This window comes from Leuciscus leuciscus, assembly GCF_965113295.1.
Source record: "Leuciscus leuciscus genome assembly, chromosome: 7".
Taxonomy (NCBI): domain Eukaryota; kingdom Metazoa; phylum Chordata; class Actinopteri; order Cypriniformes; family Leuciscidae; genus Leuciscus; species Leuciscus leuciscus.
In genome coordinates this window covers 27,292,322-27,309,260 of record NC_138731.1, presented here as the reverse complement: position 1 = coordinate 27,309,260, position 16,939 = coordinate 27,292,322, and the positions used below count along the sequence as shown (strand labels likewise).

Below are 16,939 nucleotides of genomic sequence, written 5' to 3'. Positions count from 1 at the left end.
GGTCCTCACACCATCGGTGCTCTGGCCCTTTTAAAAGAATAAAGCTTTTTCACTAGTATTCTTAGACTTTTAGACCCATTGTATATGAACATAATTAAATGTATATGTTTGAAATCACTATAATACAATTATTACACAACAGCTGTGGCGCTGTGCATTACTAACTCATAAAAGATTGATATCCAAATATAAAATGATAAATAATCTGTTTTCCTGCAACACTGTCATTTCTGTCTATATGATATTAAACAGGAAAAAGGCTGACTTCAGGGAATTGTTCATGGGTTCATGAGAAGACAAACTTTGCCTGTTATGAGTAGAGGATGACAGACAAATATCATTTTTTATAGCTGTGTGTGTGTGTGTGTGTGTGTGTGTGTGTGTGTGTGTGTGTGTGTGTGTGTGTGTGTGTGTGTGTGTGTGTGTGTGTGTGTGTGTGTGTGTGTGTGTGTGTGTGTGTGTGTGTGTGTGTGTGTGTGTGTGTTGAAGGAGGTACTAGAGGAAAAAAATATATAAATCTGTGTGCGAGTGTCTTTTCACTTTTTTTTGGTGGTTCCATATTCTGATTATTTTCCATTCATTTTTCATGATCTCACTCGTTTTTTCTGCTTGATTTACCATCTCCAGTTTATGATAACTCTTCTCAACCATTCAAGAGCTTAGTGCTTCATTAACTTCTTACAGAACAAATTCCATTGCTAATTAACTCTAGTGTGTAACGCTAGTGTGAATATCAGGCCTTCTGCAGGAGACATTTGGCTAAAGAAAGAGAACTCAAACAGAGCGAGTGTGTGTGTGTGTCTGTGTTTAAATTTATTAGATGTGAACAGAAGCAGGAAGGACAACCAGAGGGAAATACATGTTTATTTGGATCACTTCACTGCAGTATGTTATATGCCATGCACTTTAAGTTTGGGTTGTCCTATATGTTATGTAATAATCCTATGTATTATATTCAGAAAAGAATGCTAACACAATAATTATTGTACTGGTCAAAAGTTTGGGGAAGTCTCTTGAGCTCTCCAAGGTTGCATGGTTGAATCATTCTGATATGCTAATTTGGTGCTTAAGGAACATTTCTTATTATTATCAATGTTGAAAACAGTAAAAAACAATGTTGCTGCTTATTTTTGTGGAAACCGTGATACTTTTTATTTCAGGATTCTTTGATGAATAGAACGGTCAAAAGAACAGCATTTATTTGAAATACAAATCTTTTGTTACATTATAGATTCTTTACTGTTACTTTTGATCAATTTAATGCATCCTTAATAATTTATGTGTACCACAAATATTTTTTACGCTGTTTTTAAATAATATATGTAAACCAATATGCAGTATGCACTGATAAATAAATATGGTTATCTTTAAACCAATTTGTAAAAAAAGTATTAACTTTGTGTGTGTGTGTGTGTGTGTGTGTGTGTGTGTGTGTGTGTGTGTGTGTGTGTGTGTGTGAGATGTTCACCTGATGTTTAGGCAGGTAAGGGACTGAAGGCTGATGATGGTATCAGGAATGCCTTTGATGCAGTTGTGATAAAGATTCAGTGTTTCCAGGGAGACCAGATGACACACCTCTGACGGGATGTCAATCAAGCGATTCTTCGACAGATCTGAGAGAAAAAAAGACCGCTCAGTTAAGTAAAAAAAAAAAAAAAAAGGTTAGAGAAGTTATGCAAATAGCATGACTTCACACATTGCACTTAATGCTACATTTGTTGTTGTAGTACCCTAACTAAACACAAGGAGGTGCTTTCATAACAACAGATATCAATGAAGAGAATACTAACAAAAACAACCATGAGTGTGTGAAGTAGGGGATTCAAAGGTTAAGTATCCTTCCTGAACACACACACACACACACTCAGTTCCAAAGCCATAATTGGTAGTGTCCAAGCTCAGTTAGTATTTCACGTGCCTAAAGGTGATGTCATTGTTTAAATTATGACATTTAGCAAATGTGCGTATGAGGGTTTAACTACCAGATCATTTCATCAAAGTGATTGGTGTTTTGCTTTCAGGCCATGTTTTTATATCAAATTCATAGTAATATTAATGAAACTGTGCAGCAGTTGAATTTGCTTTGTGAGTGTGTGACTGAACTCCTGTATACATTATGTGTGTGTTTAATGATACAACAAATGACAACTCCACCACTGACCTATAGCCTGTTGTCACTACGCATTAGTGTTCCCAAGGAAACCGTACACACAGACCTATGAGAGACTGTGTAAGTGCTAATAGTAAAAGACAGTTCAAACCAAACACACACACACACACTGTATTTTTCATGCATTAAATAAGCCTGTCAAGAATGAGGGACCCTTAATACACTCCAGTATACATATAGTCAAATAAGTTTGACAGAAAAACACACTCACACAATTTTATGAGACCGGAACTAGAGAAATAGTCCTACAAACATTAACCCTAATAAGAAGTTCAGACAGAGGATAAAGAATAAAAAATAAAAACACACAAGATACTCAAACCATAACTGACTAATTAAAAGCAATAACAACAACTGGACTGGTGATACTCAAAATTTGATCCATACGGGATGCACCGATTTTGACTTTCTGGCCAATACTTATCAGCTGTAAATTATTAATGCACAATAGTATGCTATGTGCAATAACACCCTTGTGATTTGCAGTGAGCATATTTTTAAAAAGAGTACTTATTACATAAAAATGTTTTTCTGATGGACTTTTATTTTGAAAGACATGCTGGAAAGTTGTTGACTCTTCTGCAAAGACTTTGCTCTATTCTATTTCTATTTCTAGTTCTATCTATCAGGATCAGTCTCCATGTTTTATTAACAGTAGCCTACATGTTACACTCTAAACAAAAATGGTGCTAAATAGCACTAAAAGTGGTTCATTGGCTTGTAATCATAGGGGAACCACTTTAAGTGCCATATAGCACCTACCTTTGTCAAATGGTGCTATGTAGAACCATAAGAGGTGCCATATAGCACCTTAACCACCCCAAAGAACCGCTAAAGAACCGCTGAAGAACCAAACTGGGCTTAACAGGTTCTTTAAATGGTAGTGGTGCTATATAGCACCTTAACCACCGCAAAGAACCCCTGAAGAACCGCTGAAGAACCATTTTATTTTAGTGTGTAGTATTGGTTATTTACTGTATCATGGTAACTAGTTTCCGTAACCTTAACCCAAAATACCACCAATACAAGTGTTTTGATGACTGTGCTGGCTCATCTTACTAACTTTACTGTACAAACAAAAGCTAGTTTGGGACTGCTATTCAATAGCCTTACCTTATTCTCTATAACACTGTTTATCAATCCATCCATTTAGTTTAATTCTATAATCTATATCCTAGATTCTGAATTTCCTCATGTCAGGGCAGACAAATTACAAAAGGTCTAAAAATATTTGGCCACACTTTTATTATTTAAAAGATGTGTTTGTTGCAGCCATTTCATTTTGAGTGCTTTAAAAACAGCGCATAAAGCTCTTCACCTCAAACACTGGAGTGAACATGGCAGATAACCTAGATGTGTCTTAGTTACAGGCTAACAGAACAAATGATGTGCTAGAGGCAACCATTAAGGGCAAAGGGTAACCAACCAGTTCTTATTACAATTAAACATCAGATTATTAGTTTACTGAAAGGAAAATATGATTGGACAGCTATGTGTGCCACCAAACAGCCTGGTCGGTTCAGCCCATTCTCAGCTTTATGGGCAAAGATAAAAAAACAGAGGGATGAATAATCATTTCATGATTTTAGGCCTGTAGGTCAAATCTACAGCCTGTGCAGATAAGCCTATAAGACCAACTAAACAACAAAATGAGGATTAAAAAAAGCATTTATACAGAGTTTGTTGAAGCTTTTCAAGTGAACATTATATAACATTGTTCTACTGAACAACATCCCTTCCACTACTGTCAGGTATAGCCGAGAGAGAGATAGAGAGAGAGAGAGAGAGAGAGAGAGAGAGAGAGAGAGAGAGAGAGAGAGAGAGAGAGAGAGAGAGAGAGAGAGAGAGAGAGAGAGAGAGAAGACAACAGACTGACCCGGAAACACAAGAAACACATGCCCGCATGATGTGCTGCAGGACCAAGCCAGAAGAAATGCTTTTTTTCTACAACAGTCAGAACCTCTTCACAGACTCCTGATTTTCTTAGTCATACAGACGCCGCTCTCACGGTCTCTCATCTCCGATCTGTCTCTGTGTAAATTGTCTCTCTGCCTTGCTGAGCTGTAACAGCAGTCCGTGTTGAGGCTGTTTGTTCTGTTCAGAGCACACAATGGGCATCAAGATGGCACAGATGGCATGGATTATCAGACTAACCCTGATGAAAAGCGCACACACACACACACCTCATTTGCAAGAGTGTGTATAGATTTATTAAGATAATATGATAGTAAACAGACACATGAGAAATCGAACAGGAGGGAAGGATAGAAGAGAATGAGCCTGAATGGGAGCTCTATCAACACATGGGCTGTCCACAGGGAACACTGATGTAAGAGGATTCTGGGAAATGTAGGTCTGTAATGGGAGCCAGTACAGCAACAACACTGAACTATGATAACTAATAAGTGTTAGTAGAGGATCCAAGTGCCCCTATTATAATATTTTAAAGGTTCTTAATTTTGTTTTGGAGGTCTCCTACAGGTTTATGCATTAAAGTAGGGGTGGGTGATCTCACGTTTTTATATCGTGATCGATCTTGAAGACGTCCATGATCTACTTTTAAAGCGAATCGTAGAGATTGTGATCTTTTATGCACTCGTAATAATGTTAAAATACAGCAATGACTGCCTACTAGATGTCTGTGCTGACTGGTCAAATCGCCCCTCATTAAAAGCCTAAACTTAACGTGCAAATCAGTCAAATCATTTAAGTGACAGTCGTGAAATAAAGTCTACTGCGCAGGACATGCTTTATTTTAAAAAGAGTTATTAAAAGTGCATTAAACTGCATAAGAGACTGATCCCCATGCGCTTTCTGTGTGCGTGCTGCGAGACGGACGAGCAAAGCATTGGGGTTTCAGGTGCGCTCCTAAATGGTCAAATATACACACAGATACACTTTTTGTTTAGCCCTTGGCATCCCCTAATAGGCTGGTGAGGAACGTGAGGAACGTCTTGTGATCGATGCAATGGATTATGTTGATTTTGGACTCATTTCAATCGGGAGCATCCACACAAGTAATGATGTGCCATTGATATGCATGTTCCATGAAGTTACGAGCGAAAATGGCCTTCACTTACAAAAACTTGCTCAAGTTTAGTCAAGGCCCAAAACAACTATGCTTGTTATTGTTTAGCATTTCTACACTAATAAAAACACCAATGTAAAAACTACAAAAAAACGTTTATAGTGATACATGCATATACAGTTGTATTCTGTAAACTACATTACTTGGCTTGGGGTATAGATTTTGAAATAGCAGTATCTTATACACAGACACAGACATACTTCTGACTGAGTGAGTGAAGTTGATTGCATCTCTCCTTCTTTCATTTGAGCTCTAATCCCTTATTCTTTCACTTAAACACTCTTGTCCTCCTCAGAATGTCTCTGAAGTGGGAAAAGGACATGGAAACACAGTCTGTCATTATGTTGCTCTGGGTGTGGCCTCATCCTGCGGCGTACAGCTGAAATAATCAGCTGAGCATATGTGTGTGTGTGTGTGTGTGTGTGTACTTATTTACAGTATGTAATCAAACAGACGGTTCTGACTTAAATTTATACCAAGTGTGCACAACAGTTAAATGCACGTGTACACGTGGAGTGATGCATTTGTGCTTGAGCATTTTCTGCCACTCAGCATTCCTCTGTGTGCCCACTCTCACCGTCACGGTGTGTGTGTGTAAGTGTGCTCTTTGAGTTCTGTTGAATAAGCAAACTGTTTCTTTCTGACAGACAGCGGCAACACACACTGGATGGGAGGAGTATGTGTTTGTTTCTTTTCTCTCATGTTCATATTACATCTGACTTCAGGAGGCACAGATTATCAAAGCTCACAGTTGAGCAGAGATCTCTGGACCAGCAGGCAATCCAAACAAGAAATCAAAGCAATTCATACATATTGATCATCACAGATGGAGTGAGAGGATCACCAAAAATAATAGTAAAATATCATTTAAAGCTAACATGAAATGGAAGTTGTGATACTTCCCTGTTGTGATTTTGCTTATTGCTTCTTTAACAAGAAGAAACGTACTAGGGCGGGACTTGATTTTGTCCATCGGGAATTGATTGGATCATTGTCGTTTGCTATTGCTGCGATCTCATCTGTGCACAAAATAATTCATAATAAATACTGCAATATTCAATTAAAAACAACAATTGCTTCGCACAATACAGGTCATCTGATGTAATTTGCTTTACAACAGATTTTTTTTTCTCAATCACTTTGTGTCTGACAGGCTGATCCTTAGCTTAGCAACATGCTAATATCAAATTTTATTGGGAAAAGACTGACTGGTGTGCCACATTTGCTATGACAATGATTCAACTTATTTATGATTCTTTATGATGCATTAAGAAATCTAATATTTTCAGTCTGATTCATTTCAGTCCGTCACATTTCAGTTTGATTCAATTTGCTAATTTTTTTACAACTCACAACTGATTTGTTAAATGTTAAATTTGTTAAATAGTATTTTGGATAAGGAATGAAATAATAGTGCAATTGGTATTATTATTATCATAATTGATTTTTAAATTGCATAATCGATGTACTTCATTTTCATTGTCACTCAATCCATCAATGCAATGCAGACCCAGAGCTAGAGGGTCTGATTTATTCTACCATATGATGACCTGATTAGCAAGCTCAGTCTATCTGTCCCCACACACACACACACACACACACACACAAGGCTTGCTGCTGTAGTCGGTGTTCCATGGTGTTCAACCGTACTTACTTACAAGTGACACTACAATTAACTGAAAGCATCTGCTCTGCTCCATACAGCACAAGCTGCAGAGTTGAAGCACAGTGCAGCAGGAGTCAGATTTCACTTATCACGTGACGAGAGTAAGGAGAGATGAGATGACTGACAAGACGATGGTGGAGTATTGGGTGCGCAACAGATCCCGAGAGTCATTGACAAATATCTTATCTTGTAAAATGTGCAGTCAGTACCGCAGCTCCCTATACACAGAGTACGAGTGATCTTGACAGCGAGAGCGCATTCAAAAGCCATTTCAATACCCCACATAACATACACACACATATAAAAATAAAAATAAACACCCACACAACCCTTTGCTTTCTGTATTACTGGGGACTTCTCATTAACATACTGTTCTTAAATTCTGCCAAGTAATACAGATTAGTAATTCTTTAGTCTCTCTTTGAACCGTTTTCCTTTAGATGGCATTGCCATGGGAGTTTTTCCACATATTTAAAACACTTTTGTCAATTATATGAGCATTGTATAGCAAGGCCATAAACATATTCAAAGATTAACTCAAAGAGCAAGAGAACTATCCAATAATAAAATATATACTACAAACATATCACCTTCATCAGTACACACACACACACTTTGACCCTCTTCCTGGTGTTGAGGTGGAGCTCTGATAAAGCGAGTGTCTCAGACTGTATGTAGGGCAGATGAATCTGGGTAATAGCACAGTCTCAAGGACACAAACAGCTGGTGTCTTTACATACTACCTTATATTAAACTGAACTGAACAGGTCACCACTTACCAGGCAAATGCCATTAATTTGATCAAAGGTGACAGTTAATACATTCATAATGTTACAAAATATTATTATTTTAAAAAAATATATACTGTTGTTTTGAACTTCCTATTCATCAAAGAAATGTGAAAAAAGTGTATTACAGTTTCCACAAAAATATTAAGCAGCACAACTGTTTTAACAGTTTGATAATAATAAGAACTGTTTCTTGAGCAGCAAATCAGCACATAAGAATGATTTCTAAAGGATTGTGTGACACTGAAGACTGGAGTAACGGCCGCTAAAAAATTTACTACATTTTAAAATATATTTAAATAGAAAAGCGTTATTTTAAATTGTAATAACATTTTACAGTATTACTGTTTTTAGTGTAATTTGATCATATAAATGCAGCCCTAGTAGGCTTAAGAGATGTTAAAAACATGTTTTTTAAATCTTACCAACCCAAACCTTTGAACGAGGTATATGTAATGGTAGTAGGAGGTTTTTTACTGTCCTAAATAAAAGGAGCAGTGTATTACATTTAAATAGGCTACTGTTTGAAATATTCTGACATAACTTATGTAGTTGTGTCTACAATATTAAAAACAAAAGACAGGGTGTGATAATTAGAGGTCGACCGATTCATCGGCCGGCCGATTAATCGGCCGATTTTTTGCATTTTTAACATAATCGGCATCGGCCAATATCCAAGTGTATCAAGCCGATTATTAGGCAGGCGCATCTGTGGGCAGCCTAGTGTTGTTGTTGTTGTGGAACGCGCGTTCGACGCACGCTGCGCCTAGAGTCATTCTCCAGCAGAGTGAGCAGACCTCATCCAGTGCTTAAGGAAGGAGCTAAGTTCCATGGAGAACACTCTTTTATATTTAATTAAAAACTTTTGATATGTTACTGCCAACTTAGAGAAAAAACATGAATAGGCGACATGACGTTCGGCTACTTTGAAATTGATAGCGTAGTTGAGGTTGCATTAGCACAGCAGAAGGGTTGCTATCGTCACAATAAGTAAGCAAGAATTTACAGACAGTGAATCTGAGACTTTTATTTGTTCTGTTTGTGTGTCTTATATTTGAGAGGGTTGTCACTCAATGCAGAGAAATAAGTAATAAAAAAAGAGACCAACTATATGCTAGTGAAGGACTGGCTTTGCTTTGCTAGCGTCGTTGTCGCTAGGGTTGGGTAGCTACAGACAGACCCGGAGCTAATACGGCACTGGTGCCTTAACGACCGTTATTTACCGGACCGAATATCAACGCGCATTTCTGTGCTTCATATCAGTGCTACTGTTATGTCTGTGCTTCTCTTGGATGCTCTGAAAACGGACGTTAGAATAACAGAAACATCGCTTCGCTGCACTTGACTAGTCAGCAGTTAACTTTAGCATTCCGTTAGCTAGTAACGTTAGCTGGATTAAACACGGTTAAAATGTTGGCCAAACAGTAGTGTAATGTGGGACTGTATTTCACTGTAGACTAGGGGTGGAACGGTACACGTATTCGTATTGAACCGAAACGGTACAGGCGTCACGGTTCGGTGTATAAATTTCCACGGAGAATACACGCTATAAAAATAAATAAAAGTCGCGTGCAAAGTTATGCGGAACTACTGTTAGATACGCGAGTTCTTTAGGGACGCCTAATCTGTAGCTCCGCTTTAGCTCCGGCTGCGATGTAAAGATTGCAATGCTGGAATATGCATACTGTCTATGGGAATATGTTGTGTGTGTGTGTGAGAGAGAGAGAGGGGCGCGATCGAGATCGAAAAGTCGCGTGTGTTTAAAGTCGCAAAGTGTTTACTTATATTTGTGTGCAAACGCGCGCGTGTGTGTGTGTGAGGCGCGGGCGCGATCGAACAGTGGAAACATAAAAACATACTCCCGTCATTTTGTTTATCAGGACATCATTCAAACTGCAAAGTGTTTAAGTTACTGTTAATTAAAATGTTAAGGAAAACAAATATATTAATCTGAAATTAGTAGCAAATTAATTTTCAATTCATTCAGGTACAATTACCAAACATATCTCAAGTTATTTTTGTCTTTTGTACAAGTGCAGATTGGTAAAGTGTTCAATAAATGTTTTTTGTTGAGAAATTTTGTCTATCTTAAGTAATTATTTGTGTTACATTTTATCTTTCAAATAGAGGTTAAAAACAAGCACATAATCGGCCAAAATAAATCGGCAGCATTTATCGGCCATCGGCCGACACGGATTTCAAAAGATCGGCATCGGCATCGGCCTGAAAAAAACCATATCGGTCGACCTCTAGTGATAATGAACCATGTTGATGATGGTGTTCTGATGATGATGTGTTTTTCTCTCAAACTTTGGTCAGATGCCCCGATTTAATTTGTATTTCTTTCTAACTGTATACCAGCATAACACAGGTTTATTCTGTAAGACAGAGGCAGGATGTTGTCTCCTCCCTGGCTCATTGTATGACAACATGTGCAGAAAGGGTCATTTCCTCCTGGAGAAACATGGGAAACACACACACATATACACACCCCTTCCCAAACACATGAAAACCTGTTCGGGTGCTGCCTGCAAAGAAATCTCACAATGCTTTGATTGGGCATTTAAATTATCCTAAATTTATTTTTTATTTTTTAGATGCTTTATACATACAGTATGCAGTATAAATGACATCTGTGACAATTACTTAAGACCACTAGTAAAAATGTGTCTACTTAATATAAAATATTTTATTACAAACTGCATTATTATTATAACAACATGAGTGAAAAGTTGAATTGAAAAATGAGCATGAATTTTGTATTTGGTTTGTCCCTGTTTTGCTTTTTATGACAATTGTTAGTTTGTTTTTAACTTTGTTTAGTTTAGTGTATAGGTTGTTTATTGTGTTCTTATTGTGGCCCACAAAAACAATAGCCTATATTTACTAAGAAATATACTGAATATTTTATATTTAGTATTAGTATATTTTTATATTTAGTATTATATTTATAATTTATATTAATGAAGTATAAATTACTTATTTAGCTTCTCAGATACCAGACATAGGCCTATATAAAAAAAACATATGGGTTTTAAGTACATTACATGAATTAAGCATACAAATAATGTGTGCTTGTCGAAGCTGTGTGATTACATAACTGTAAATGTAAGCATTCATACATACAATATAAACCTTATAACATCCCGTAAGGTCATTCAATAGTATCTAGGACAATTCCTACTACAACTACATGAAATTTGATTTTTTTTTTTTATATCCAAAAATAAAATAAAAAATAAATCACATTTGCACCAAAACCAAACACTGGCTATCAAAATGACTGATAGGTTAAGTAACAAGCCAGCAAGATTAACAAAATAACGCTATCCAACAAAAGTTTCAGATACCTTGCAGGCTAACAGTTTTGAATAAATATTATAGTCATTACAAATTCACTTGTCACAATCCCTCGTTACAGAAACTGTAAAACCATAAACTATAAAGGTCCATGTGCTAGCAAAAATGTGTGCTGAAGTTAGTCTTGAACTGTGGAACGATAATGACTGAAGTAAAAACCAAAATAAAACAGAAAGAAGTGAGCTAACGTATAAGCATGACATGTGGCCTAAAAGTGTGAACTTGCTTGGCTATTTATGTGAGACCACAATTCCTGAAAATGCCCTCACAAAAAGTGTGTGTAATGAGCAATTGTAATCTGAATTTATGAACAATAAAAGTCTATCTAGGACAACACATTCAATATTTCTCATTTCTGTCATTCACTTCTTTCTGACAACAATGTTCTTTCCAAGGACTGTCACACAGCACCTGATTTTACAGCAATAAAATCTATTCACAACCATCATGCAATGCTGTGACACTCTTACAAACCTACAGAAAATGGCGTAGGTTGGAAAGCCCTACAAGGGTACTAAGCCAAAACCCTTCAGGACACAGATGCCCCCATTAAGTCACACACACACACCAATACAAGTTTTTTTTTTTTTTTTTTATCCTCATTAACAGGCCCCAATAGTGTCTGAACAGTAATGATTTAGATCATAATACTTTATAATGTTACATTTCTTTATGTTTGTTAATGCATTATTAAACGCAAAGCAAAATGAACAATTTGGCAATTTTTACAGCATTTATTCTAGGTTAATGTTAAATATTTATCATTCATGATTAATTATAAAACATTAATGTTAATTTACACAACTTGAAATCTTAACACAATATATGTAATAAAATAACATTAACCAAGATTAATAAATGTTGTAAATATTTTTAATTGTTAGTTCATGATACTTACTGCATTAACTAATGTTAACACACTGAACTTCACTGGAAAACCTCAACCTTTTTAATTTGAGGGCCCCCATGTTGGTAAGATATTTTCACAGGTATTTCTGAATTAATTATGACCACGCTTGTTTTCAAACTTTTTTATTAACAGAAACTAGGAGTGTTGATACAGAATCGCAAAATAAATTAATTCAAGATTCTGATTCTGTATGTTTTTCAATAAAAATAATAGTTGTTGTGTGGGAATCTAGATTTTCTTTGTGGTTTTTTTTTATTTTTTTATTTTATTTTATTTAACCAATGTCAGGGCTATGTTTAGTTTCATTGTGTTTTGGTTTCGTTTTCCTGGATCCTGATTGCCTGTGTTCTTGTTCTTTGTTAGTTTCCATGGTTCCTGATTAAGTTGCGCACCTGTTTCTAGTTTTGTTAATTATCTATTTCTGTGTATATAAGCCCTTGTTTCCTTGGATATCTCCAAGTGTTAAATATCCTGAATAAAGACTTTTGTTGTGCGCAGCAGTCACCTGTTACAACCATTTTAATTACGTTTTAATTAATTTTGTGCATTGTTGTAAAACATTACCTCTTTAGCTTACACTGACAATATTTTCTCTGTGATTCATATACATATATATATATATATATATATATATATATATATATATATATATATATATATATATACATACATACATATATATATATATATATATATATCTGTTAGGGGTGTTGCATGCAAGTCTTGCATGCAAGTCAAATAGAGAAGAGTCGACCCTTTGAGGCAGATGCATTTTTGTCCATCTTCCTTTCAGGTTCTATCAGTGAGTGTTTGAGTTTTGTAATGAGTGACAGGTTGTTGCCATGGTGCATTAGCAAACACTATGAAAGGTGTTGATGTAATGCATCTTTAATGCATAATGTTTATCCAAAGTGTTGTTGCCCAGAGATAAGACGCACTCCAATATTTGGGGGTTGGAGTAGCCTATTTGTGTGTACATGTGTGTGGGTTTTATCTCATAATACACCCACCAAAACATTAACATACATGTACCACGGAGAAAGAAATATATATCTCTCTATACTCCTATCCTATTAGCAGTTGTCTCGCTAAAATTAAACCCTGACCATCCGCAACAATATACATGACTCAGAGAGCTTGTCAAAGAGAGGATTTGTGCTTGCATGCTCACATTTATGAAAATGCTATCATGTGGAAGAGGGTTTGTGTTGTGAGTGTGTATGTGTGTCGTATAAGTTTGTGTTTCTGTGTATATGTGTGTCCCAAAAATGAAACAAAATGTGTATATTGTGTAACAAGGTTAGTATGCATGTGTGTGAGCTCATGTGTAACGTAATTGTGTGGGCTGACAGCAGAAAGAAGTAGGAGGGTAGGAGGTGAGAGAGAGAGAGAGAGAGAGAGAGAGAGAGAGAGAGAGAGAGAGAGAGAGAGAGAGAGAGAGAGAGAGAGAGAGAGAGAGAGAGAGAGAGAGGGGGGGGGGGGGGGGGGGCGGCTTCATCATAACATCATCTCTCTCTTCTATAGGAGAGAATGATCACAGGTTACATGTAGTTCATGTAGGTGTTTGCATGTGAAGAGGAGTGTGTGGATCACACGCCACCTCACATGCTGCAAAAAGCAACAAAAACAGACCAGACTGAATCACGTTGTGAGTGGGCCTGTGCTGCCTTTCTAAACTACAGTGCATCCTGTTGGAGAACACAGAATGGATCTGTTAACTTCTTCTGATGCATGTGATCTGTGCCTTGCTATCAGTGAAACTGAACAATAGATCCCACTGCACGGTTCAGTTAACTCAGTCACACTTTTGCCATTTTTACTAGGGATTCACCAATATTAAAACTTTGACGCTTAGCAACCGACAACCAATTGCGTACTTATTTGCGTGCTTTGTACAGTCACGGAAACACTGCACATTGTACATAAGCAGTAAGTTCAGCGCTTGAGAGGAAAAAGTCAAATGCTGACAGAAAACACAACAATTTGAGTAAAGAAGAGACCGTTTTCCATGTCAAAATAATGCCACATACATTTGCAAAAGAAAAGAACATTCTGCAAAATAAAAATAAAGTATAGAGCAAAAAAAGTTGTTTTGCAAACAAAAATAAAGAATTGCAAAATAAAAAATAAAGTACTGCAAAAATAAAGATATAATTAATTGCAAAAAATCAAATGACAGCTGTAAAAAAAAGCTTAGGAATATTTTGCAGCACGATAAATGTATTTACTGTCACTTTTGATCTCTTGCTGCATAAAATAATTTCTTTAAAAACAAATCTAACTAATCCCAAAACATTTTAATGCTACAAATTTAAGCATCAACAACATAATGTACAGTATGATTGATTTTGAGATTTGATAATATTAATTTTGACAATGTTATTAACATATTAGTGTTTTTAAAGATAATTACATATACACACACTACTGCATTTAAAACAGGTATTAAACTGTGTGCTTTCACTTTCAGTTGGGTTGGAATTTACAGAAAACTCCTTCTTGAAATGATGACTCTAATCACAACAAACAACAAGCATCTTCTTCCCTAAAAACAGAGCTCAAGGCCACAAAGACATAAAACAAAAATGGTTTTATTAGTAGTGGAAAATACCCAACACCACCCGTGAAACTCTGTGAGGCTTTCTTCAGGTAAAATGGTGGAGAGAGAGAGAGAGAGAGAGAGAGTGTGTATGTTTGTGAGGGCAACATGTCCCAGCTTGAAATTTCTTGAATCAGTCCAAAAAAAACACACAAAAAAAACACATAACTTCTGAGGAATCCAGAGCTATGGGGAGAAATGGGAGCTGAAATCATCTGCGGCACAGTCAGGCACAGAACACCTGAACGAGTCCTAACACACACTACTACTGAGGTCACAAATCTTGGGGCCCTTTGAAACAAATCTCAAATATCTATAAGGATGCAGAATGACAGTAAATAATATCTTGTGCAAACTTCACCATTAGTAATGGTAGGAATGACTTCATCTTTGTGAGCTGTGACACCATAAACAGCTAAATGATTTGCTGTTAGTCACTAAATAACACTCCTTACATTCCAAATATCATAATGGACTGAAAGTATCATTTCCTGCATTAAAGTACTTCAGAAGAGCTTCCAAGAATGCTAGGAATTTGCCATTTCCACGGTCTACCCTTTCCTGTTTCCTATTTTAGCTGCTCTCCTGCCTCCGAGCTGAGGGGAGTGCGGAGGAATTCATGGGGAACGGAAGCAGATCTCCCACTCAGTGAACATTCCCAACTGTCATCTTGGCTTTTCCCGCAGCCGTTCATGACTAGTGGTGACCAAATCTTTCCAGTGAATGAACTTTTCTCCATACATTGACTCGTTCACAGTTTATTTTGAAGCACTGGAAGGGAGCAATTCATTGATTGGACCTAGTACTAAATGAGTCATTGGCTGCATCTGAAATTCCATACTTTCTTGAGTAGGTAATAAGTAATTAGTTCACAACCGCTAAAAAAGTATGTTCTATATATTATGAATGTGTGTAGTATGAATGTAATCTGTACTACATTCGCCATTTTGTCATTATCATGTGACCTACCAGTGTCAGTTGCGTCGCTTCACTGCCAGTCACAAATCCTCTCCCATGGCCTCATGGGATAGTACAGTGTCCACCGTATGCACACTTCAGAATCTCACCGAAACAAGTAGGCTAGGTCATCTGGGTACTTTTTGCCTACTCTTTTAGGAGTACTGTAAATTTCTTTAGTCACATACAGTTTTTCACCTACTATAGTAATAATAATAATAATTAATTACATTTATATAGCGCTTTTCTCTGCACTTAAAGTGCTTTACGTAGAAGGGGGAAATCTCCTCAACCACCACCAATGTGCAGCATCCACCTGGATATAGTAGGAAAGTATGCGACTTCAGATGCAGCCACTGTGTTAACGGGACTCAAAGCGGCTCTTAACTAGACAGCTGAACTGGCAATTAATGTCGTAAGGGCACTATTGCAACTCTACATTTATTTAGGCTATGGTCTGTGAAAAGACTGTGGTCTTTTTCAATGATCAGATAAAGATCATGCCCAGTAGCAAATATTATTTAATATTATTTAATATTTATTTTAAATAAATAAATAAAGAGACATTTATGTAATTGGCATATGTGGGGAAAAGTGATGATGCTTAAAGTCGCAATGAAACAGAGGTAGTGATAGATCTTTTCTTCCGTATTGTGATAGTACATACAAGTGTAACGGACATGTAGGGTGGAGACTTGGTTCTATGCATCAGTTGTTGATTGCATTGTAAAATGTGTGTTGCATTTAAAAATGGAGGATTTGATTGGATCATTGAATCGTTGTCATACTACTGCTGTGATCTCTTGGGAGTGACAGATTGTCCCGCCCTCACGCTATAACCACATCAACAGAGAATTGGGAGGGAGGCCCATGAATAATAAAAACAATAAATGATGTGCACAGAGAAATATCTTTTACAAAATACTGCAATATTCAATCAAAATAAATAGATTTTGATTTTGAGGTGACTTTAACAAATTGGTTAAGTGAAAGATTCACCACATTCCCCAAACAAAGAAACAAAGTGACTATACAGAAATACCTGAGTGAATCATTTTGCTTAAGAGATTCAAAAGATTCGACTCAATGAGATCCCTACGTCATACGCCTCTGGATGCATGACTAAAGTAGTCATCATCATAACAAGCAGTAGACATAAAAGCATCAAATCAAAGCATTCTTTTTTTTTTAATTCAGGACATTTTTATAGGAAGCTCAAGTGTCTCCTCACGAGTGTGTCCTCAATGACAACTTCAATAGGTTGAAAGTTAATTATTTACGCTATACAATAGTAAACAAAAGAACTAGCCTAATCCCTGCAGATCCAATGACCATCAGCCTTCAGAGTTCTGGTTTCAAAACATAACCCACAAATGCATTCGTTTTCATTTCATAGGCACT

At 36.6% G+C, this 16,939-nt stretch overlaps 1 protein-coding gene across 7 annotated transcripts in view; it reads right to left on the bottom strand.

The window, feature by feature from the left end:
* Positions 1-16,939, bottom strand: part of lrch1 (leucine-rich repeats and calponin homology (CH) domain containing 1) — a 55,064-nt gene that overhangs the window by 37,268 nt on the left and 857 nt on the right. For all 7 annotated transcript variants that reach the window (XM_082175095.1, XM_082175098.1, XM_082175096.1 and 4 more), the window contains exon 2: positions 1,469-1,613. In XM_082175095.1, the coding sequence (XP_082031221.1) occupies positions 1,469-1,613 (145 nt within the window). The remainder of the gene's footprint in view (positions 1-1,468; positions 1,614-16,939) is intronic.